Source organism: Schistosoma mansoni (genome assembly GCF_000237925.1).
Source record: "Schistosoma mansoni, WGS project CABG00000000 data, chromosome 3 unplaced supercontig 0141, strain Puerto Rico, whole genome shotgun sequence".
In the NCBI taxonomy this organism is placed as follows: domain Eukaryota; kingdom Metazoa; phylum Platyhelminthes; class Trematoda; order Strigeidida; family Schistosomatidae; genus Schistosoma; species Schistosoma mansoni.
The window spans coordinates 229,576-254,339 of record NW_017386011.1 but is presented as its reverse complement, the minus strand read 5'-3'; the positions used below and the strand labels follow the sequence as shown (position 1 = coordinate 254,339).

General features: G+C 39.7%; 1 protein-coding gene across 1 annotated transcript in view; it reads right to left on the bottom strand.

The window, feature by feature from the left end:
* Smp_176500 (mitotic and DNA damage checkpoint protein hus1,putative) overlaps positions 1-19,510 on the bottom strand; it is a gene marked incomplete at both ends in the record, with an annotated part of 44,556 nt that extends 25,046 nt beyond the window's left edge. Inside the window, 8 exons of the mRNA XM_018791226.1 lie at positions 1,859-1,914; positions 3,239-3,299; positions 5,816-6,285; positions 6,397-6,963; positions 16,288-16,533; positions 19,069-19,198; positions 19,239-19,459; positions 19,492-19,510. Of these exons, the coding sequence (XP_018645563.1) occupies positions 1,859-1,914; positions 3,239-3,299; positions 5,816-6,285; positions 6,397-6,963; positions 16,288-16,533; positions 19,069-19,198; positions 19,239-19,459; positions 19,492-19,510 (1,770 nt within the window). The remainder of the gene's footprint in view (positions 1-1,858; positions 1,915-3,238; positions 3,300-5,815; positions 6,286-6,396; positions 6,964-16,287; positions 16,534-19,068; positions 19,199-19,238; positions 19,460-19,491) is intronic.
* Positions 19,511-24,764: the final 5,254 nt, after the last annotated feature.

The following is a 24,764-nucleotide window of genomic DNA, read 5'->3' as shown; positions in this document are numbered from 1 at the left end:
CAATCCATTTAATAGTTACATAAAAATGCAGTTAGTGGAGTATTATTCGCAAGACATGCATTGGGAAAAATACCTATGTACTGGATAATAATTGCCAAAGTGGGGGAAAAAATATACATGTGACAAGTAACATTGATATCCGTCCAGTGCTTCCAAGTTTTCCATGGTGGTCTAGCTTTAATTGACTCATGATTTCAACTATGAAAATACTGAAATATCCACAAAATCCCCTTCTGAACTTAAGTAATTTAGTTCTAAGAAAAAACAGAACTTACTTTAAATTCTGATTCAGATAACCACATATTAAAAGTTACTGATTGACGTATCCAATCCGTAGTAACAATATGTACACCACGAATTAAAGCATGAAATAATTTCAACGTTCTTCGACAAGGTGATTCTGTGACTAAATGTGTAAATGGTAATAACCCAACAGAACGATTGGCTGTACCATGTTTATTTTTTATTTTTGTTAAAGAAGAATGTGAAAATGAAGATTTAATGATATCATAGCCAATTAAATTGCTTGATTTCAATAATGCAATCAAAACTTGTTCTTCTCTATAAAAAGTTTTTTAAAACAAAACAAAACAGAACATTAAATATCATGAGAGATTCATATTCATATCAAAAACAAAGTATTTTATTGTAAGCAAAGATGGATAGTGGCTAGCAGTGGAATCCAGGACGCGCGACACTTCGTCCTATTTGGCCCCTAGATGCCCTGGTACGGTCGAGAGTGGAGAGAGTCCGCTCTCCCTCTCCAAACGCTCTCACATGGCCAAGCGTATATAGCCTCTGTCAGGGAAGTACTACTCACTGCCTTCTCGCACCACGGGTATTGTCCACGAAATTCAGAGGACGAAAGGCGAATGTCCGGAGCACTAATCGGGATGTAGGATATAGAGGAATCACCTAGGGGCGTTGGAAAACCCTGATTCCAAACCAATGGTGCACATGGGCCCCAGTATCCTGAGGGAACAAATGGCGTATGAACCAATTGTTGGTCACCAGCTACCATGGGACTACATCTCCTCACGATGCTCCACTGCATTGTGGGTTAGACCTTTAGGTCAAAGGCTCGGGGTGTGGCCCCTTAAGAAAACCACCTGCTTCGGTTTGGGCACCCGGGCAGTATCACAGCCCTCACACAAGTGTGGCGCATATGTATCTGGTGCCCTTTGTACCAATATGTATGTGTTTAAATAAATAAATTTGGTACTCGTCAGCTGAATGTACCTGCATCTCAGAGTTGATGTTTACTCTGGGACTCGAACCCAGTACTTTTAGATCTAAACGCCATCGCGTGATCCACCCAGCTACTGAGTCCTGATAGCCAACTGCTTGTGCAATAAGGTGAAGTTTGAATTCCCTTAGTATTGTTTGTTTGAATCTTCCCAATGTTATTTAGGACTGCAACTGGTCAGTCTCTAAATGGCATGTATGCATACTGTGCGTATTGCCTAGATATAGATTCAAACAAGCAATACTAAGTCAATTTAAATATTTTATTTTTAACCTAAAATAACAATAAACGATAGTTTAGAGATGTGATTTATTTAAACACAAACATTGGTACAAGGGGGCACTAAATACGTATGCACCACCCAATAACAATGAGGCCAGTAGCAGTTATCATTGATTTATGTGAGGACCGTGATAAATAGAAAGCAAGCTTTTTGCCTAATTGAATGATTCAGCCAATTAAACAATATTTTTAACTGAATACCCAGTTATGAATTGGTCGTAGACAGTTGACTTTTTAATAAAGACAAGTTTACATTTGAGTTAACAGCATATAGTACTAATCTAAATAACATTGAGAAAAAACTCACTCTGACTGAGTTCCACTAAATACTATGCTGATTCTTGTTGCGCCTATTTCAGACGCCGCTGGAGATCTTATCGACATCTCTGAAAAGTGTTATAAAATATTGTATAATTTAAAATGCAACTGCTATATAGTATGCAAATTTAAGATGAAAAGCATTATCGCCTTAAAAATGACAAATATACTAGAGTTCTGCATTGGAATCTAGATAATTATAAAGCGTCCCCGAATGGTACGGCAGAGAGTGAGGAGAGTCCGCTCTCCCTCTCCAAATGCTCTCACATGGCCACGCGTATATAGCCTCTGTCACGGAAGTTCTACTCATTGCCTTCTCGTGGCGTAGGTGTTGTTTACGAAATTGATTGGACGAAAAGTGAATGTACGGCGCTTTAACCGGGTTGGTGGACACAGAAAGTCCACCTAGGGAAGTTGGAAAACTCTGATTGCAAACTAATGGTGTACATGGACTTCAGTATCCCGATAGAACAAATGGCGTATGAACCTATTGTTAGTCACCGCATACGATGGGACTGCATCTCCTCATGATGCTCCACTGCCTTGTAAATTAGGACTTTAGATCAAAGGCTCCGGGTGTGGCCTCCTAAGAAAACCACCTGCTTTAGTTTGGGCACCTGGGCAGTATCACAGCCCTCACACAAATCAAATGAGATTTGTGTTGCGCATATATATTTGGTGCCTCTTTGTACCAATATTTATGTGTTAAGATAAATAAATTATGAAGAAATTATTTTTATTATCTAGTGAAAAAGCTAGTGCTGATCACGAGGACAGTTACTTGACACATGCGTTGTATTCACGTAGTTTTGATTCTCTAGTAATGTATTTCCTAATACAGAAGAAAGACGAAGTGTAGGAAAAATTTAGTATTCAAGAAGAACAACTTGAAGTGGTACAACTCAGCATGCTCGAGCATACCAAAAATGAGTGAACTAAAAGTTGGAACTAATCAGAAAAGATCAAAAGTCATGTAAAAAGAATTCGCGGTCGTTGTTTTTAGTAAGACTTTAGCATTCTTAACAAAAGTTGAGTAGTTCCGTGATCACTTTAGCAATGTGGAAATAAGTGATCATATTACTCCGTCCTTTACATCAAAGTAGGTGGAGCGCGGTTCAAACCAATAATGTGTTTTACCACTAATCCATTAATTCATCAACAAAAAAGCAAATATGGAACGGTAAATTGTTGGTTTTAAAGGACTCTATATTTAACGATTGGATCAATAATTCGGATCCTGCTTCAACTAATTTGGTTTGGATGATTGAGTAGTATAACTAACGCCTATAATAAAAGCGTAATTTGAGGCCGAGACCATAAATATGCACTTCGTTATGTGGTTACAACGTCATTTCGGTCAATAGAGAATAATTATTGATCAAATTATATTACCTTTGCGTCGTGTCTGTGGTGTAGACCGGAATTCTTCTAAACTACTACGTTTATTGATAGTCTAAATTAAGAAAAAACAGATAATTTAGTGAAGTGGAATCATAATGATGAATAATATTTGATTGAAAAGTCAGTTGACAAAAAATATGCAGCTTTAAGGGACAATGGTGATATTCCCCATCACACTGAAAGATAAATAAACTCAAGACTTGAATAGAATGAGGGGATCCTACGAGTAGAATGACCCATCGATATGTCCGTCGGATTTGCTTGCATCAGGCCTGACAGACTTTATCTCATGTGTTAATAAGTCATCTGGAAATAAAAAATGACAGACAAGGTTGCGTACACTCTGGGGTCGACAGAATGACCTCAGACATTGATGCAGACAAATGACAAAAAATTGATTTAGTGGTAGTTAAACTGAATAACAAAAATAAAAATTGAGGAGGCTCTCATAAGCCAGTTTTTGTTTAATTTGCCTTTCCAGGCATGGAATACCATGTTTCACTTAAAAGTTCCAAACCTGGTTGTGTTTACGTGAAAACAAACTAGAACCAGACTACTACTGTATGGCTTTGTGGAGACTTAAATTTTCGTAGTTTCCTTCACGAATTGATCCTATTTGAACAACCACCGGAGAACGAGAAACTCTGAACAACCGTTTAGTTCTAGTACAGGGGTCCTCAGTAGTGCACATCTACAACCCCACTGGGGACCAAACCCAAGACCTTTCGGCCTCACAGAGCATTACGCACTTAAGGCAATAAAAGATGGTCGCGCGAAATTATGAATGGATTGAAATTATACATGTACAACACTAAATGGCAGCCAAATAATCCAAAAGTTAGGCGCTAGGTAAGAAACCCGAAGGTCCCGGATTCAACCCTCGTCGATGTTGTGGATGGTGCTGTCAAGGCGTTCCATTGGGACGAAACAGCTGTCCAGTGCATCCTGACTTTCAGTAGTTGTCTAAAATCAGTTTGTCATGTAAACCATATAATTAGATAGTTGGTATATTTTTGTACTTTATTACTCTACTGAACTCCAAGTAGTTCGTCCGATAGACATGCTAACTGAGGTTATGGACAATTTGCTTAGCATAATTTAGAGTATATCAATATTATCTTCCTTCAAAATACCGCTCATTAGTGGCAGTACACTTTTCCCATCTGTTTCCATTGTTTAAAAATTCTTAAAAGTCACGCTCTATAGCTGTGGCATCGTTCCGCAAAATTTTCTTCAATCCACTATTTTCATAAATAGTCCTCAATATTTCATGAATTTTCTCGAAGTTTTTCGTCAGCTTCACCAAAAACAAGCCCAGTTTGCATATTTATCAGACAGATCATGTACAATAACTTTTGACTCAATAATCTTCATATTATTCTCTTACAGATGATTCAGTATTAGAGTCTGTACACTTGCTCGATATTAGTGGAAAAGGACGTGGAATTATAAAAATATTTGTTTGTAACTCTGATCTAAAATATTTTATTTTTAGCGGTGACTTAACACAAAAAAAGTTTGGAACATTTAGTGCTATATCCCAGGTCACTGAAGACACGTGTTTGTGAAACATTATGGTAATTAGAGAGATTTACCTCATAGCATCTATGACCAAATGTAGGTATTTGCAAAATTCATCAGGTAAAAGAAGCCAGAAATATGAGATAATTCAGAACGTTTAACTCTCACAGTCGATATCAGATACGCATATTCAGTAAATGAGTATGTTAATATTAATAAACTACGCCGATCTTGAGATAACTGCATCTCATCATATCCGTCATAAATATATCAATACTATCAAATTAATGAAGTCTGGCGGATACTTTTCGTCAGGGACTGATATTGTCTGGAAAGTAATTGAAAATCAGGAAGTATCAGACAGTTGGTACATTTCAATTTGAGACTTGTTGGAATTCTGTATCTATGACCCTATACAAGATTGAACTCCTGAAACTTCACTCTCAGAGTTATGTTTAAACCATTGAGTCAACGTTCAATGGTCTACACTTTTGATCTCAACGAATTCGCAACATACTGTGATAATTAGTCGGTGTCATTAGTGATACATGTCATAAATGTGTAATGCTTTAAAGCTCCAATCTAGAACGAAATAGCTACTCAGAGCTTCAAAAACTTCATATAGTTTTACAACTGACGTCTATTTGTGACAAAAATAGTTTATCAAATTAAACCAGTCCCCGCAAACCACATTACTGAAAAAAACTAAATCTTAAATCCATGATACTGATAGTAGATTTCAATAAAATCAATGAAAGTCTATGCCATTGCAATACATTGCTGGTATATTAAAAAATTTAGAGGTTCTATGGAACTATAACCATGAAAAGTTTTACAACTAGTGATATGATGATACAGGTTATTTACCAAGTAAAGATTCTTGTACTCAGCTTTGAGCCACACATTATGAGTGAGGGCTATTTGAACCGAGGTGGGATGAAACTCAAACCTGAAACATAGTGGTTGAAAGTCGAACACCTAAACCATTAAGCTACTGTTCCGGTCATTGATATAAGGATTTATACAGGGTACACAATGACAACTTACTTTTATTTGACTCACAGACAGACGTTTCGGTGTTGTTGATAATGGTGTAATTTCGTTAATATTTGGCTTTCCTTTATAATGATTGTCTGGCAACAGTTCTTTGGTTAAACCACATGTTTTGTGGATGGGATTAGATACCATTAAAGTTTGAGTTGATTTTTCTTGTTGCTTGCTAAGTGATTCCGATTTCTGTAAACAAGTATTATTTGTTGTTGCCTCTGAATCTATCGTAGACGGTAGAGGAACAATTACAGGTCGTAGTGTTTGTGTACATAATGCACTCCGTGATCTTTTTCGCTGTTGAGTTGAAACATCTTTTGAAGAGTTGACATTCTGTTTACGATTAGATAATGCTAAGAGATTTTTAGTTTCCTGATTATTATTCGTTTTCTCCTCTGTAATACTTTTACTTCTTAACTGACTATTGTGAGTAGACTGTCTTGATTGTTTTTGAATCGGTGTTTTTTTACCTGTAGATAGCGTAGTCTTTAGTTTAGCCTTATTATCACTATTATTATTATTAGTAGTAGTGGTAGTAGTAGTAGTACTGTTATGGTTAACCTCCTTGAGAATTGACTTACTACATAACTTAGGTGTAACTGATGGTGAATTCTTTAAATTCGAAAATAATTTCGTAGATTTTTTATATGTTAATAGGTTCGACTTTTTCAGTTGTTGTTGTTGTTGTACACTTGCCAAGTTATTGTCTACAGATTGAGAGTTATTCTTTTTCGTATTAACAGATTTTGTTGAATGTGTAGAACTGACAAAATCCAGCAGAACATCTGGTGTAAGTGGGGCACTAATTGAAATTCGTTTATTATTACCAGATGATTTCCTTCTCAGCTTTTTGGATTGATTATAAATTTCATTCAATAAATGTGATTTTTGTTTAATTTTTGGAACAATTAATTCTCCGGTTGGTGAATCGACATTCGGATTGATAAGATGAAATTTAGATGATACTTTTTGTTGTAAATTAGTAGTATCAGGATAATTTTCTATTAAGGAATCATTGATTATACTATCTTCAATAATAATATTTGCATTTTGAGATTCATTAATAATAATGGGTGATAAAGAATTACGGAATTCTAAAACTTCCGGTTGGTCTGTTGTATTTTGAGTAGAAGTAATTAGACAGTCAGCTAAAGAAAATGAGGAAACAAAAGTTAAAAAAATAAAAATAAGAAACTGATAAAATATAAAGAAGACAGTATCACTAAATGAGGCCCCCAAATGCCCTGGTACGGTCCAGGGTGGAGAGAGTCGGCTCTCCTCGAAACGCTCTCACATGGCCACATGTATACAACCACTATCAGGGAAGTCCTGCTCACTGCTATCTTGTGGCGGTGTTGTTTACTAAATTCAGAGGACGAAAAGCGAATGTCCGGAGCACTAATCGGGATGTAGGATATAGAGGAATCACCTAGGGGCGTTGGAAAACCCTGATTCCAAACCAATGGTGCACATGGGTCCCAGTATCCTGAAGTAACAAATGGAGTATGAATATATTGTTGGTCAATGGCTACCATGGGACTGTATCTCCTGGCCTCGCTCCCCTACCTTATGAATTAAACCCTTAGGTCGAAGGCTCCAGTTGTGGCCTTCTAAGAGAATCACCTGCTTTAGTCTAGGCACCTGGGCAGTATCGAAGCCTTCACACAAATCAGTGATAACCGCTACTGGTCTCGTCGATACTGTGTGGCGTATATGTATTTGGTGCCCCCTTGTACCAATATTTATGTGTTCAAATAAATAATCCCTATATGACGTGACCTTGTTTTGTTATGTTCAAACTAATAATACTGATGTCCACCCATCAAAGATTAAATGACCCCGATCGTTGCTGCTACCTTGACGTGGTGGTCAGGCTTGCCTATCGTGATGAAGCAATCGAGCTATGCTGACTGGAACAATCGTTCCTCGAGGTCCTACCATGCCAGACAGGTCGGTTGAAGAGCAGTGAGACTAAAAGCAGCAATCCCAAGGTCCGAAGGCGAAGTCGTACTGCTGACTGTACAGAGGTGTGACAGCAGTAAGGTGTTTCCTTCAGACAACCAGCATGACAGCGATGCTGCCTTCCCACTAGGAGGGGTGGGGTTAGAAAAGGTCGACCCTAACAATGCACACCTCGCCTTATCCCACGGATATCCGTCTCCGGAGGTAAGGTTTTCTTGAAGAACGGAGCTAACACAAAAACTACCCACAAAAAGGTCGTGTGTGACCGACCTCAAGCAGTTGTCCCTTGGGCACTGCGGTCACGCTCTCAGGTCATTAAGACCACTTCTAACCCAATTTCCTTTTCAGGTACCTCTAGAAGAATCCTTCCAAGGTGTGGGCAACCGGGAAGTGATAACTGCCCTCATACCTCTAACAACACTCAAGACCACTGTATTCATAATCAATCTCCTTCTTCACTTCCTACTATTCCTTCTACCTTGACTTTCAACATTAAACTTCCTCTCTCGGTTTCCTCCTCAAGTGTCACCATGGCCAACGATTCTAGTGCGCGAAACGCTGTCCCAGGTCTACTAAAACCTCGCTCCAAACTACACATTGGAGCCTTCAACGTACGTACCCTATGCCAAATCGGTCAACAGGCCTCCTTAGCTAAAACTCTAGAATCTCGTACCATTGATGTATGCTGTGTCTCCGAAACACGCATACAGGATCCCAGTGTGGTCATTCACTTGACCTCACCTCGCCAAAATGGCCAGCCGACGAAATACACCCTCCGTGTATCTGGCGACCCGTTGGCTAGTTCTCGCGGACTTGCAGGTGTAGGCATAGTACTAAGTACAAGGGCAGAACAGGCACTACTAGAATGGATCCCCGTTAACAGTCGCCTGTGTGCTGTCCGGCTAAATGGCTCCGTAAGAACTCGGAAGGATAGGGACACACGTCGTTGCCTTTTCGTCGTTTCTGCCTACGCTCCCACTGACTGCAGCCATGATGAAGTGAAAGATGACTTTTACAGAAAACTCTCTGAGCTTCTTCAGAAAGCTAAGCGCTCAGACATAGTAGTCGTAGCGGGTGACTTTAATGCCCAGGTAGGCAGCTTAAATCAAACAGAAAGACATTTAGGTGGGTGTTTTAGTATTCCGGCTCAACGAACCGATAATGGTGATCGTCTGTTGCAACTATGCTCAGACAATCGTTTATTTTTAGCAAGCACTAATTTTAAACATAAGGAGAGACATCGTCGAACATGGCGACCACCTGCACCAAACCAACGATGGACTCAAATAGACCATATTGTCATCAGTCATCGTTGGAGAGGCTCAATAGAAGATTGTCGCCCGTATTGGAATACTTGTTTAGACTCTGATCACGCTTTAATACGAGCGCGCATTTGTCTGCGCCTCAATGGACGCAGGAAAATTACACTAAGAAGACCCATTAGGATTGAACTGGAAGACGAGAAAGCCAAATGCGAATTCCAGAAACAACTGAGTTCACATCTAGGCAGTTCTGTAAACGAGACTGACCCAGATGCTGCTTGGAAAGACATACGAACAGCTGTGGAAACAGCAGTAACATCTATTAGTCATTTAAACCATAGGGATCCAAAAAACAAGTGGATTTCCTCTAAGTCTATTTCACTGATGGGTTCGCGTAAACTCATCCCATCCGGCTCTGAACATGACGAAGAGCGTAAACAAATTAGATCTAGGTTAACTAAAAGTCTAAGGAACGATCGTGAGCAGTGGTGGGCAACGAAAGCAAAAGAGATGGAAAAGGCAGAGGCTGTAGGCAACACCAGGCAACTATTCAGACTAATAAAAGAAACCGGAATTAAGAAGTCAAGTGTAAGTGAGACAATCTCGGAAAAAGACGGAACCCTTATCTGCTCCCAACCTAAACGTTTAGAACGATGGGCGGAACACTTTAAAGAGCAGTTTAGTTTTATTTATTTATTTATTTAAACACATATATATTGGTACAAAAGGGCACCAGGTACATATGCGCCACACAAAATAATGAAAGTAGGAAGAGAAGAGATGAAAAGATAAGGCGGACTGAAATGTACAACCAGAAGACTCTTTCAGTTAGGAAAGTTAGAACCACTCTTTATGTAGAAAGTAAAAGACGGTTGCAGCAGGATCGCCACTGGCTTCTATTCTGAGCCATATCTGATAACGTCTCTAGCCACTGTGTTGCACCATCTCTCGGACCCCAACCAGGGAGTCGTGAAGGACCAACGGAAGCTAGCTCTTTGCAGCTTTCTTTCATGCCACGACACCATGTCATACACTGACCTCCTTTCCGCTTTTTCCAACCAGTCCCAGGGTCGGCAAATAATGCACGACGTGGAAGTCTCTGGGATGACATTCGTAAAATATATCCAAGCCACCGAAGTCGATGTTTCAAGATGGTAACATCAATTGAATTATCGTCTCTGCGCCCGAACACACGTTGCCGAACCTCTGCATTACTAACATGGTGTTGCAACTGGATGTCAGCAATCCTTCGAAGACAACGATGATCGAACACCGAGAGTCGTCTAACATACTCAACTCGGAGGCCAGGTTTCACAAGCATAGAGCAAAACTGCTCTCACCGACGCGTTGTAGATCCGACCTTTTACAGCCAGACTAACATCACGAAGGCGCCAAAGATGGCCCAGATTGGCATAAGCCGCTCTGGCTTTCATTATACGTGCATCAATCTCATCACTCACGCCACCACCAGCACTTATGTAGCTACCTAGATACACGAACTTCTCAACTGCTTCAATCTGCTCACCATCCAGGGTGAGTACAGGATGAGAATCCTGCCAGTCTTGTAGGAGTACCTTGCACTTCACAGGTGCAAAGCACATGCCGTACCTGCGGACATTGATTGCCAACTGATTAAGTGCGGATTGCATGGCTTGAGCATTATCGCACAGTAAGACAATATCATCCGCATACTCAAGGTCGAGAAGTCGTTCTCCAGGCAACATATCCACACTGCCATTACTTACATCCATCAGAGCTGTTTCCAGGATGTCGTCGATGGCAAAGTTGAAGAGGAATGGTGAGATCGGGCAACCCTGCCTAACCCCACTGCTCGAATGGAACAAGGGAGAAAGGTGGTTGTATGCCCTCACTCTGCCTGAGGTGTTCGTATACAGGGCCTTTAAGATGTTAATGAACTTCTCAGGTACACCCTTCTTCAATAGACAATCCCAGAGAACAGTCCTGTCCAACGAATCGAAGGCAGCCCTGATATCAAGAAACACTACGATTGTTGGCCTGCGATAAGTATGACGGTGTTCTAACATTTGGCAGAGGGTGAAGATGTGATCAATGCATCCTCGACCAGAACGAAAACCAGCCTGCTCCTCGCGAGTCAATCGTTCTCGGGTTTTAAACAACCTACGAAGAATGATAGAAGCCAATAGTTTGGACGCAATCGAAAGTAGACTTATCCCCCGATAGTTGTTACAGGAACAACGTGAACCCTTTTTAAAGATAGGGACGACTATCGACTCATTCCATGATGTTGGAACACTTTCTTGCTCCCAAACCTTTCCAAACAACACAGTCAGTTCCTTAGCCAGAAAGTCACCACCATCTTTAAAAAGTGCTGGGTGTAAGTCATCTGGGCCCGGTGATTTGTAACGTTTCAAGAGTTGGAGTTCCTTGCGGACTTCCGCCTCGTTTGGTGGATCAGTCGTCACCGGCCATGGGGGGAAGGACAAGCTGGTTGATGTTGCCGGAGCAGCATGCCAGTTGAACTGCCCTTCGAAGAATTCCGCCCATCGTCCAAGACGTCGACAGATGTTAGTGATTGGCATCCCGTCATCCTCACAGATTGTTTCACTCACACCAGACTTCTTGCTGCCAGTGGCTCGGATGAGTTGGAAGAGCTTCCGGCAGTTACCAGATGCAGCTGCTGCTTCCATCTCATTAGCACGCTCCGACCACCAGGCTTCCCGGTCCTTACGCAAGCTTTGCCCGATTTCATTACGTAACAGCCTTCGTTTGTGGTCAAACTCACGGTCACCCGGAGTAGACCGACGGGCTTCGATCAGTTGTAAGGAGCCAGAAGAAACCCAGTGCTTGTAAGCGGGACGTTTCGCGAAGCCACAAGCGACTTTACTCGCCATTTTCATGGCGTCGTGAAGATGCAACCAATGCTCATCTATACTTTTCGGTGGGGTGGTAGCTAGCCTAGAGGCTAGCTCCGCTCGATACTTACTTGCAACAGATGTTGCAGCCAGTTTACTAACATCGATCCGTTGGTGGTGGTCAATCCTTCGGCCACTGAAAAGTAAGGTGAGATTGGCGCAGACCAGGGCATGATCAGACTTCAGATAGGTACTCCAAAAGGAGCGGCAGTCTTGTACACAACCACGCCGGCGGTAGCTGATCGCGATGTGATCAATCTGAGTCCAGGCTTGGAATGCAGAGGGAGGACGCCAGGTGGCACACCGGCGATGACTGTGCCGGAAGTTAGTGCTGGCCAGAAACAGGTTGTGGTCTGTGCACAGTTGCAGCAAACGGTCCCCGTTATCTGTCCTGCGACCAACAAGTCCCTATCGGCCACCTAAACGACTCTCTTCTGTGCCTAGACGCCCGACCTGAGCATTCAAGTCTCCGGCTAATAGTACAATATCTGTCGAACGCGCTTTCTGGAGAAGAACTGTTAACTGGTGGTAAAACTCATCCTCGATTGCATCCGGGCTGCAATCTGTCGGGGCATAGGCGGAGATGACGAAAAGACACCGTTTCTCACGCCGATTTCTTCTCACTTTGATGGAACTTTCTAATCTAACAGCACATAACCGACTGTTAATGGGGATCCAATCGATTAGTGCTGCCTCAGCCCTAGCGCTTAGTGCGACACCAACGCCAGCAAGACCAGACGAAGATGCCACAGGGTCCCCGGATAAGCGCACGTGAAACAAGCTTTTCGAGGAGACAGATGGAGAGTGGATTTGCAGTACTTCACTAGAGTCTTGAATACGGGTCTCGGATAGACAACAAACATCAACATTAAGACCTTCCAAAGACATAGCCAGCCCCATCTGTTGTCTGATAATGCATTAGTGTGCGAACGTTGAAGGAAGCCAGCTTGAACGGCGTACGTGGTTTCAGAAAGACTGCTTCAGAATTCATAATCGGTGGAAGCATTCACTTTCAACCAGACAGTGACTGGAGATCGTTTAGATAGGACAGATTTTCCACCATGGGCGAGCTCCTGCATAAGTTGAAAAGTAAGGTTACACAAATTGGGGATAAAAGGGGGTGAGTTAGCGATATGGTAAATAATAATAATAATAATAATAATAATAAAGGTAATAATAATAATAATAATGTAAATTGTCTTGCTTTTAGTATGAGCAGGGATATTATCGTCAATAGAATTCATCATTTCATTCATTTGTGTGTGGGCTGTAATACTGCCCGGGTGCCCAAACCGAAGCAGCTGGTTTTTTTAGGGGACCACACCCCGAGCCTTTGACCTAAAGGTCTGATCCACAAGGCAGTGGAGCATCGTGAGGAGATGCAGTCCCATGGTAGCCGTTGACCAATGACAGGTTCTTCCGCCATTCGTTCCATCAGGATACTGGAGCCCATGTGCACCATTGGTTTGGAATCAGGGTTTTCCAACTCCCCTAGGTGGACCCTCCGTGTCCACCAATCCGGTTATAGCGCCGGACATTCGCTTTTCGTCCTCTCACTTTCGTAAACAACACCCCCGCCACGAGAAGGCAGTGAGTAGGACTTACCTGGCAGAGGCTATATATTCGCTGGCCATGTGAGAGCATATCGAGAGGGAGAGCAGACTCTCCCCACTCTCGGCCGTACCAGGGCATTTGGGGGCAGTTTAGCTGGCCTTCAGCTACTGCACAACTACCCACTATTCCCAGAAAACCTGAATGGAACATTGAAGTAGGCCCCCCGACCCTACTTGAAGTTCAAAAGGCCATAGGTAATCTGAAACGAGGAAGAGCAGCTGGTCCTGATGGATTGGTTCCAGAGGTCTTTAAATATGGTGGTCCAATTTCAGCGATTAGGTTGACTAATATTCTGGCTAAAATCTGGGAGACGGATGTAATCCCATCCGACTGGTCACAATCACTGATTGTCCCAATATATAAAAAGGGGTCAAAATCATCTTGCGATAACCATAGAGGAATTAGTCTGACTAACATAGCATCTAAAATACTAGCCTCAATAATTATCGGGCGCCTAACTAAGACTCGTGAACTGCAAACACGAGAAAATCAGGCTGGCTTTAGACCTGGTCGTGGCTGTATCGACCACATATTCACCATTCGTCAAGTTTTAGAGCACAGACACGCTTATCGGCGTCCGACAATGATAGTTTTTCTTGACTTGAAAGCAGCATTTGACTCTGTAGACCGAGAGGTTCTGTGGCAGTGTCTGTCATTGAAAGGTGTACCTGAGAAGTACATAAACCTTTTGAAGGCTCTTTACTCGAACACTATTAGTCGAGTGAGAGCTTATGGCGAACTGTCATATGATTTTACAACCTCAAGTGGTGTCCGTCAAGGCTGTCCACTATCCCCATTTTTGTTTAACTTCATTATAGACCTGTTGCTGGAAATAACACTCTCTTCGACTGAATCTACAGGAATTGATCTCCTACCAGGGGGACCACTAAGCGACTTAGAATACGCAGATGACATAGTCCTGTTTGGTGAAGACGCTGGCAAAATGCAGAGTCTTCTGTTGGAACTCAGTAATAATGCCAGGATGTTTGGGATGCGTTTCTCCCCATCCAAATGCAAATTGTTACTCCAGGACTGGCCTGCGTCAACACTCGAACTAAGGATAGGGAGTGAAGTAGTCGAACGCGTCGACAACTTCACTTATCTTGGAAGTCTGATCAGCTCTAATGGGTTGGTGTCTGACGAAATCTCAGCACGGATTCAAAAAGCTCGTTTGGCTTTTGCCAACTTACGTCACCTATGGCGTAGACGAGATATCCGTCTATCAATTAAGGGACGAGTATACTGCGCATCAGTTCGCTCTGTTCTACTTTACGGCTGTGAAACATGGCCATTAAGAGTAGAAGATACTCGTAGGTTACTAGTATTTGACCACAGATGCCTTAGAAATATTGCTCGCATCTGCTGGGATAACCGGGTAAGTAATAGTGAGGTTAGACGCAGGGTATTAGGTAACGATGGTAAATCAGTTGATGAGGTGATGAATCTTCATCGACTGAGATGGTTGGGCCATGTGTTACGTATGCCTGAACACCGATTACGACGACGCGCTATGATGACTAGTATTGGGGACGGTTGGAAGAGAGTTAGAGGCGGCCAAACCAAAACATGGCATCAGTGTTTGAAGTCACTAACTTCTAGCCTGAGCCATGTTGGCAGATGCAGACTACCTGGTTGGGGTCCGCGTGACTATCGTAACCAATGGTTGGAGACTCTAGGTGACATGGCTCAGAATCGATCACAATGGCGTCGGTGTATACACTCTTTATCTTCCCTTAAACCTTGAGACTAAAATTGCTTCATATCTCTCTTCCTTCCTGTACTATATCCTTATATACAACCTATAATTTATATACTACTACCAACACTAAATTAATTACTATGAATGCCGTGTTGATCTTGTTGTGCTAACGAGGTATGGCAACTTGGACCGATGCATATATGTGCCTGGTCCTACGTTGTAGCTGACTGACTGACTGACTGAAATGACCTGATATGCTAATTCTTGTTGGTCTACGCACAATTCCTTTCCCCAAGTCTCAATCAGAAAATGGGTAAAAAATACACGATGTACGCTTTATGTATTAGCATAAAAATGAAGTTGATTATATACATAAACTTGGGAACCACAACACACCCTACCACATAAATAACTAGGACATTTACGTTTCACTTCTGAAGAAACAGGTTTCTAGTTAACTTACAGTTTGAGGATAGAGAAAGATTTAACAAAAGTTACCGAGTCAAATGGAAGTTTATAACTAAGAGAATATAAGTGTTTAATAAATACACGTTAGAACTTATCGGTGAGACAATAATTTATGAACGACCTATGAACGATGCCAAAGTGATTGTGAGAAAATCCACCAACCTACTAAGGTTTAAAGAGGGCTATAAATTAGTGTGAGAATTCAGAATCGGGATTGAGAGTTACGGTTACGAATTCAAGTTAAAGTTTTCATCACGAACTGGCATCAGATATAATGCCAAAATGATATTTAGCCATATGGATGAATGACTTTCGTTCCAAAATCCAAGACTCGTTATCTTAAATATCAATGGTTCATCCATAAATTATAGTCTTGCCAATCACACCGCAAATGGTCTGTGAAAAGGTGATGAAAACAGAAGTTGTACGTACTTTTTATATGATTAATGGTCTGCTAAATAAACTCATTTTGTAAATTGTAGATCTGAATTTTTCCAAACTCATTTACTCCAATACTTGTTACAGTACAAACGTATGGAACACATGACAATAAAACAGAACATTAACATATACCTTTTGATTTTACGTTGGAATTTTGAAAGCCTTCTCCAACAGTTGGATTTCGTGTTTCATTTTCAATGTTGTCCTCTGAGTTCTTTGGTATAGCTTCATCACAAATAGTGTCTTCCCCATTTAATTTTCGACCTTTTTGAATACGAAGTAAAAAGTCTCTCATTCCAGGAGGTGTTTTCGGTCTAATAAATTTCTCACTCACACGAATTGGTTTAAAAACTGACAATCCATTGTTGTATTCCCTGTCTAGCAAAAATATTTAAATAATAACTACTGGTTACTTTGGATAAACAAGTTCTTCATCTAAATGTTTTTCTGAATAAACTACGAATATAATCACTGTGATCTTGTAGACTAAAGATAATTTGTGAACGGTTTTTCGGGAATAATGGTAAATCAGTCGATGAGGTTGTGAATCTACATCGACTGAGATGGTTGGGCCACGTGTTACGTATGCCCAACAACCGATTACCACGACGCGCAATGCTGACTAGTGTTGGAGACGGTTGGGAGAAAGTTAGGAGCGGCCAAACTAAAACGTGGCATCAGCCCATAAAGTCATTAACTTCTAGTCTTAGCCATGTTGGTAGATGCAGACTACTGCGTTGAAGTCCGCGTGACTGTCTTAACCAATGGTTGGACACTCTGGGTGACATGGCTCAGAATCGGTCACCGTAAGATTGAAATTACTTTATACTTCTCTTTCTACGAACTAATTTTTTATTCCTGTATTATATCCTCATACTCAATCTTTCTTTTATACATCAATACCATTGAAGTAATTACTTCTATCAATTCGGTGTTCATCTTGTTGTACTAATCCTGTACGGCGGCTTAAACCGATACATAAACGTACCTGCTCCTAAGTTGTAGCTGAGTGGCTTTTGAGAAATTCCAGAGATAAACACGATATTTAGAGATTTTAAAAGATAAGGTGAAGACATTTAGTACTGTGCATAAAGTCTTTCGTCCAAACAAACTAATCAGTCAATTATGGATACGTGTACTCGACTTCGAAATATTTATTATTTATTTATTTAAACACATAAATATTGGTACAAGAAAGCACCAGGTACATATGCGCCATACAAATCTCATTCGATTTGCTTGAGGGCTGTGATACTGCTCAGGTGCCCAGACTGAAGCAGGTGGTTTTCTTAGGGGACCACACCCCGAGCCTTTGACCGAAAGATCTGATTCACAAGGCAGTGAAGTATCGTAAGGAGATGCAGTCCCATGGTAGCCGTTGACCAATGACAGGTTCTTCCGCCATTCGTTCCATCAGGATACTGGAGCCCATGTGCACCATTGGTTTGGAATCAGGGTTTTCCAACTCCCCTAGGTGGACCCTCCGTGTCCACCAATCCGGTTAAAGCGCCGGATATTCGCTTTTCGTCCTCTCACTTTCGTAAACAACACCCCCGCCACGAGAAGGCAGTGAGTAGGACTTACCTGGCAGAGGCTATATATTCGCTGGCCGTGTGAGAGCATTTCGAGAGGGAGAGCAGACTCTCCCCACTCTCGATCGTACCAGGGCATTTGGGGGCACTTCGAAATAACCACAATGGGTGAGCTGTAGTATGAAAATATTTTTGAAGACCAAGTGACTTTACCTATATCCTACTCGATTGCATACAGATCTATAATTTGTCAGAGATAACGAGACAAGTTATGGAAATCTTTAGGCCCACGGACAGTCTCAAGAATTTATTAATGTTCACTAATTACGAACATTTTATACTTGTATACCTCAGTACTATAAACACGTATAAAGCAATGACCTTGAAGAGTAGGTTGGTGCACAATCAACGAATACAATATTCAAAGCACTCGGTAAAAGACTATTCTCACTAGGCAAGAGCACAAAGTGGGTGAATAGCTACTTTATCATGAATAATCATTTAGAACGACTGAATCAAAGCCTATTTATTTAATTTCAACAAAGTGCTTTTAGGTGATAACTAGATCGTAATCAACGACCTTAGTGACAAAGATCGTCTTGAAATTGTTTCATGATTCATGTTCTTAGAGAACCTAGTGATTCAGATCATCAACATCATACCTAATAAAAATAACCCCTGGAACAAAATGGTGCTGGTGAACTTCATAGTGTACCACTAGTAACAGAAAACCTCATTATTGAAAAGATTCAGATATTCAGTTATGTGAGGTTTACTTAAGTTTAACAAATCTTTACAACTAAGTTCCCGGAGCCAGCGACAAAATAATGGGGCACGGTAAAAGTTCAGTCTATTACATATAGACACTACTTTTTTATCAGAGATCGTCTTAAAACCAGTTTTCTCGTTAGATAAAAAGTAACTCAAGGTCGTATATGTACTTCACTTTTGCCGTGCTTATCATTAAAATATCCTACACTCAAATACCCTTCACTACATTCCTAATGAATATTTCCATCTCTCTTGACTACATAAATACTGAACTTTTTCAATCACTAGCTTTCCTTTAGGCCTATCGTAAGACTGACTTTACTAACATTTATAACTTAATTCGACTGTTAAATAATGATGATAGTTATAAGACAGTGGAATGAGGCTCAGGTTAATATTCTTTTTGTAGAAACGTACATGCAATTATGAAGAGTGGAAACCTACTTGATGAGAACTACGCGCTTTAAGAGAAAAAACAACTAGAAAATCCGGTAAACCAAAAAAGGGTAAATAATGAAGAACAAAAAGTTAATTTTATGGGAACTTCTCGGTAAAGGGATAATTCTAGCGTTACCCGAAAAAACAGATGGGAGTCGGAGGTGGACAATACCTGAAATAGGAACGCCGATTCTATTAATAGCCTCTACATCACCATCAGCTACGCTATCCAGTTTTGTGGATAATCCAGAGAGATCATTTTTGTCCTCTTTTTCAGAGTAGGCCGCCTCAGGAGCTTTAACCTACCACACTGATGTGGCGAATGTTAAACTAATGACTTACCTTCATCATCCTAGAAGCCTTTACCCATGCTGGAGATACCACTGGTATATTTCTCTTTATAGCCCAACTTCTGACCACTTCTGAGCCATTTCGAAAAATAACATGTGTAACCAAGTGATTTAAAGAATGACACACTCTAGCTCCCAAAGCTTCAAGACTCCCAGTAAGAGCGATTGCCGAGTTTCCAAATGGTGATTTGACATCAACGTACGCTACCACTCCTATTCATAAACACAAAAATAATATACCATACCTCTGAGCACATTCTCCATCAGTGACCTTGAGAGCCGAATTCGGCTGACTTTGCAACGCAACTGTATAGTAAACATTCAAAATACTTTGATTTGGCAATTGACCTGATACGGCGATCTGGAAGTTCGATCCTTCAACAAGCATTTTCCATTGAGACTAAAAATTCTGGGAGGTTCGGTACTCAATATTTTCTCGATGGGTCAGTGTAAACTATCAACTGCAGTTTAGTTTAGGTAGGACAGGAGGTTGAATGGTTTATATTAGTCTACATGCGTAAAACCCTCGTCCGTGCGCTATTCTTGCCACCGAAAATCATGGAGAAGGTAATTCATGAATAGTTTTTATCGTTTTCGTCCCCGGAAAGATCTATTAGCTGTAAACAAACCCCAAGATAGATGGTTCAAAAGTCTTTGACATTGATACACGACTCATTAGTTTTGCTTAACATCTCTATCTGAAGACTCTCAGTGAAGTGGTTGCACCGGCTCACGATAGAGTATGCCGTGCTGCGCATCTCATAAAGCAACTTTCAAACTTCCAAACGCATTGACCATATTCCGTTCGCATATTTAAACTCCATAATTACTGACTTCTCATTTAATTTTGATATATTCGGCCATGAAAGCGTTTGACAACAACGCTGTCAAGCAGTGAACATATTTATGATATCTTTTAATTACTTACACCTGTTACTTCTCGTGGAGAAGCATAGGCTACCCACCAGCATTCAACATCCAACTGTGCGATAGACAATCTTTTAAATTGTTATTCATCCTTTTCATATCTCCTTCCAATTCACAACGCAGTGTGTTGTTTGGGCTTCCTATTGTCTGTCTTCCTCCTGAATCTTCCTGTATAGAACGTGAAGCATGTCCGCAGTTACTTTTATGTTTGACTTCAGTACTTTGCATGGTATATTGTCAGGTCCTGCTGACTTCCCACTCTTGATTTATCTCATGACCATCCTAATTTTTTCGGTCGTTGCTGGATTGACAGCTATAAGAATGTCTGTGTGTGTTGCTTCGAAGTCGATTGGATTCAATGGAGCTGGTCTATTCAGGATTAATTCAAAGTGTTCCACTCATCATTTCCTCTATTCTTTAATTTCAGTGTTTGGCTTGCCTTCTTTATCATTGACAGAGCTCTCAGGTTTTCTATGTTTTCCTGCCAGTTTCTTTGTTGTGACATATAGTTTTTTGATATTTCCTCCTCTTGCAGCTTTCTCCGTCGTCGTTTATAGGTCTTCTACGTATTTCTGCTTGTCGGCTCTAATGCTCCTCTCCATTTACTTGTTTGCTTCTATGTATTCAGTTCGTGTCTTGATTGCCTCGGTTCTTGTTTAGGTGTTGTTAATTGCTGTCTTCTTGTCCTACCTTTCTTAAGCCATCCCAATAGTTTTTCATTTTTATCCATTCCTCATGATGGGGCTTCTTGCAGCCCAGAACCTCCTGACATGTTGAAATTAGTGCTTATTTGACCCCTTTCCGGTTGTCCTCAATCCTAGTTTCATCTTCATTCAGTAGTTCCAAATATGTGAATAATGTGGTTATAATAGTCACAGTAATTGGTTGGAAAAAACTGAAAGTAAATAGATCAACGTTCGCCAGATCATTCAAGATGAATCAAGTTATTTGTAAGAGTTTAAAAATATAATTTATTCCATTTTGATTTAACAGTTGATACTTTAAGTTCAGAAAACCAACAAGGCATGCTGTATGTAGCATCCACAGTAAAATTATTATCTTACTGTGGCATATCATTAACCATAATGTTATTTAGTAAGTAAAAAGTCATAATCGCTCGGCAGAAATTCAATTTAGTCAGTGAATAAATTCTATTCAACAAATTCACTTGCATCGACGTATGATCTTATATATCGTTGATAAGTCATGTCAACGAATTATCGAACAAACATTTAAATAACTATGATCAGGCTTCAGAACTTCTTTTTCGTGTGGGAGCATTTTGGTCGATTACTTTAATAGTTTATATGGAGATTGACTATATTAAGTACCTTTCTAATCTATCTTTCCAGACGGTTTGTTCAGCGATATTTCCACTGAACTAAATACTTACAAACGGTATTTCATTTGTAAAGGCTGATTCTCTATCAGATTTTCGGTATTCCCGATGAATATTCATCTTCTAGCAAGATTAATTGCAAAGTGGATAGTCCATTGAACAATATTGTGAGCGTAAACGAATGAATTGAAGTCTGTTTTGCACTTATTATAACCTGACTGTAAAACATTATCAGTTGTTCATTCCAATCACATTTTCTATTCATAGATCTTTGCATTGATTCATCATTTCTTTTAATATGTAGGACATCAATAATAGGAACTTTTGATTGACATTGTTGTTTCATTGTACATCTAAGTGATGAATTTGAGTTATTGAACAACTTGGGAATAACTTCGATATAGAACTTTTCATTACATATCATGAATATGTCATCAATAATAATGTTTCTTCTATGCAAAGACAGTTTACTAGTTGTCATTTTTAGAATTTAATTGTTTCACCAGCACCTAATATTGGAGAACGTATTATTCAAGGAGAAATTCACTCATGTTCATCAGAAGTGTTTATATCAGAGTACGGAAATCAATGAAAGCATACATTTACTTGTATTATTATGAATTAGCTAGTATTAAAACCAATATAACTGTCACTACCTTAATTAAGCGAAAATAATCGTTCTGAATACTCGGTCACAACTGTTACGCAAATGTAGTATTACTACTCATGTAATTCGAAAATTCTACTATCATTAGTCAAAGGATTTATATTTCATCATTGTTGATATCCAATCTCCATTGATTAATGAGTATTTTAAATGAAAGCCTCAATGCATTATGCGCTTATAAGTTGAACATATATTTTTAATTATTGACATGGAGCCCACAGGGGTCATAGTTCAGATAAATGAAGGTGCTGATCTACTTCAGGATCTCCTACACGCCTTGCCTAACATCGCAAAAATGTTTGAGATGCGTCCCACGATATCCAAACGGAAAATTTTGTGTTCGGGTCTGCATAGACAGTTGTAGTATGAAATGCCTTTGTTTCTTCTTAAATCACATACTGATTCTACGACGAAGTGTCTTAACGAGGTTCCTTGTATGTTGTAGAGATACATAACTAAGAAAACGTGTAAATTCGCCAATCCAAGTAGTTTTGTAGTTTAAGTTCTTTTTTAGTGGCCCATATATTCCCCTTGTAATTAGCACATCTAGAAAGGCTCTTCTATCTTCTTTCTTCCTCATACGTGAATTTACTTGATAGTGAACTTCATCAAACCACTTGAGTGTCTCTGTCCGGTCAGTATAGTCTCTATGGAGGATGAACTTATAGTCCCTCAGTCGTCAGCAAAATGAAAACTTGTCAACTTACCGTGCCAATAAGCAGTATTACAGTTAAGTAAGAAAAATGTTATATAATATGGAGCCTAGCGGTGAATCCATCACAACACTATCTACTTGTCCATATATCTCACTTCTGCACTTGAGACTTATCTTCGTAGTACATTTTAGTAATAACTCCCCAATAATATCCACAGCGAGTGTAGTCTCCATTTCGTAGTCTCTAAGTTAGTCATAGATAGGCTTGACAATCTCCCTGAGTGGGACATTTATGAACAATGATGTTACACCTAAGGACATCATTATCTGTCCTTTAATGTCTATGTTTTCGATCTTATCGATGAACTAGAATAAATCTCTACTACTATGCTTCACTACGTGTTAATAGAGTGGTCCTAAAATGGCTAATAACCACTTCGCTACAATATAATAAGGTGTATTGTTCATATTTGAAATCGGTCTCAATGGGATATCCAGTTTGTGTGCCCTCGGTTTTCCGTATATATTTATAAAAAATCAGAGTTAGCTCATTCAAATGTACTTTATTAATGAAACCAAATAAGTTATCATGACCTTCTGGTCAAAATGTTATTTTTCTACTTTTCAGGCTAACACTGCGCACATGAAATAAGAGAAATATTATTCATAAAAGGTTTATGTTTTCATGTTAGTAATCAAATTCATTAGTCTGTCTGGTTAGTCTCTTCAAGTGAATGTCACCATATATTCTCAAAGTTACAAAGATATCGTATTTTTAACACTTACGACTAGTAGATAATATGTTTCAAACATTATTATGAACAGCAACATTAAGATTTTATTCACAACGTGAGTCGACAAGTCTCAAATAAGATGAAAAGAGCACTCCGGATTTAACTGCTGTCCATTATTTGGAAACATAATAGACACACGAATAAGGAGTGGAATGTATGATGGACTCCTGGCCTACTCGGGACCCGTCGGTTGTGTGCACCTGCATTTCAGCGTTGAAAACCTTACAATTGAGTTACGTAGCAATAATGGTACATATATACGTCGTTTAGATCACAGTGTGATTCAATGGTCAAGGGACGTCATGAATTTGTTGTAGCCATGAATTTTGTTAATTTGTTGTAATAAAAACACTTAATAATTATACTGGTATTATTAATACTAGCAATTAGCAAGTAGTATTTCTTGTGAATGTCTAGTTGGCTTCACGTTCGCAGAAAAAAAACAATAAAACACAAGGGATAAAAAACACTGATTTCGAAGTGATGGATTCTTCCCTAAATTCTTTTCCGTCGCATAACATGTAGGATCCTTGTGTAATGGCGATAATGATGATTGTTGAAACTATAAACCGGCTAACCTTCACAGTTACATTTATTGCTCTGTTAAATGAATTTCTTGACAGGTAGAAATTTTATGTGTAAAATCAAAATGAAAGTAACTGCATCAAATTGTATACAAACCAGGATGGAGAGGGGGAGTGTTAATTAACGCCTTTTACTAACTCAGCTGGAATTATGCCTGGATAATTTAAATAAGGCTGTATTATTTACTAAATAAAGGATCTATGTAATCGTTTTTACAAATGGTCAACTGATTATATTGTAAACATTTCGATGTAGGAACAACTAACGTAGAATAAATGTTTACAGAAACTGTTTAGTGTTTATAAATTCCAATAATTAATTAATGAATATTTCAACTCCTCAGGTATCTGCCGTGAATATTTTTATGCACCTAATTTATTCGTCCTGTATCAGTTATTATAAATATTGTTCAGTATTTTGTGAATGCTCCTTCTCTAAGAGTCAGCATGTATTTTCACGATTGCTGGATAGTTGAATAAGTTAATTCCCACTACAGTTTGCAAATAATTTTCAAAGAATGTTTTCAGTTATACACATTTGTCTATTTTCCA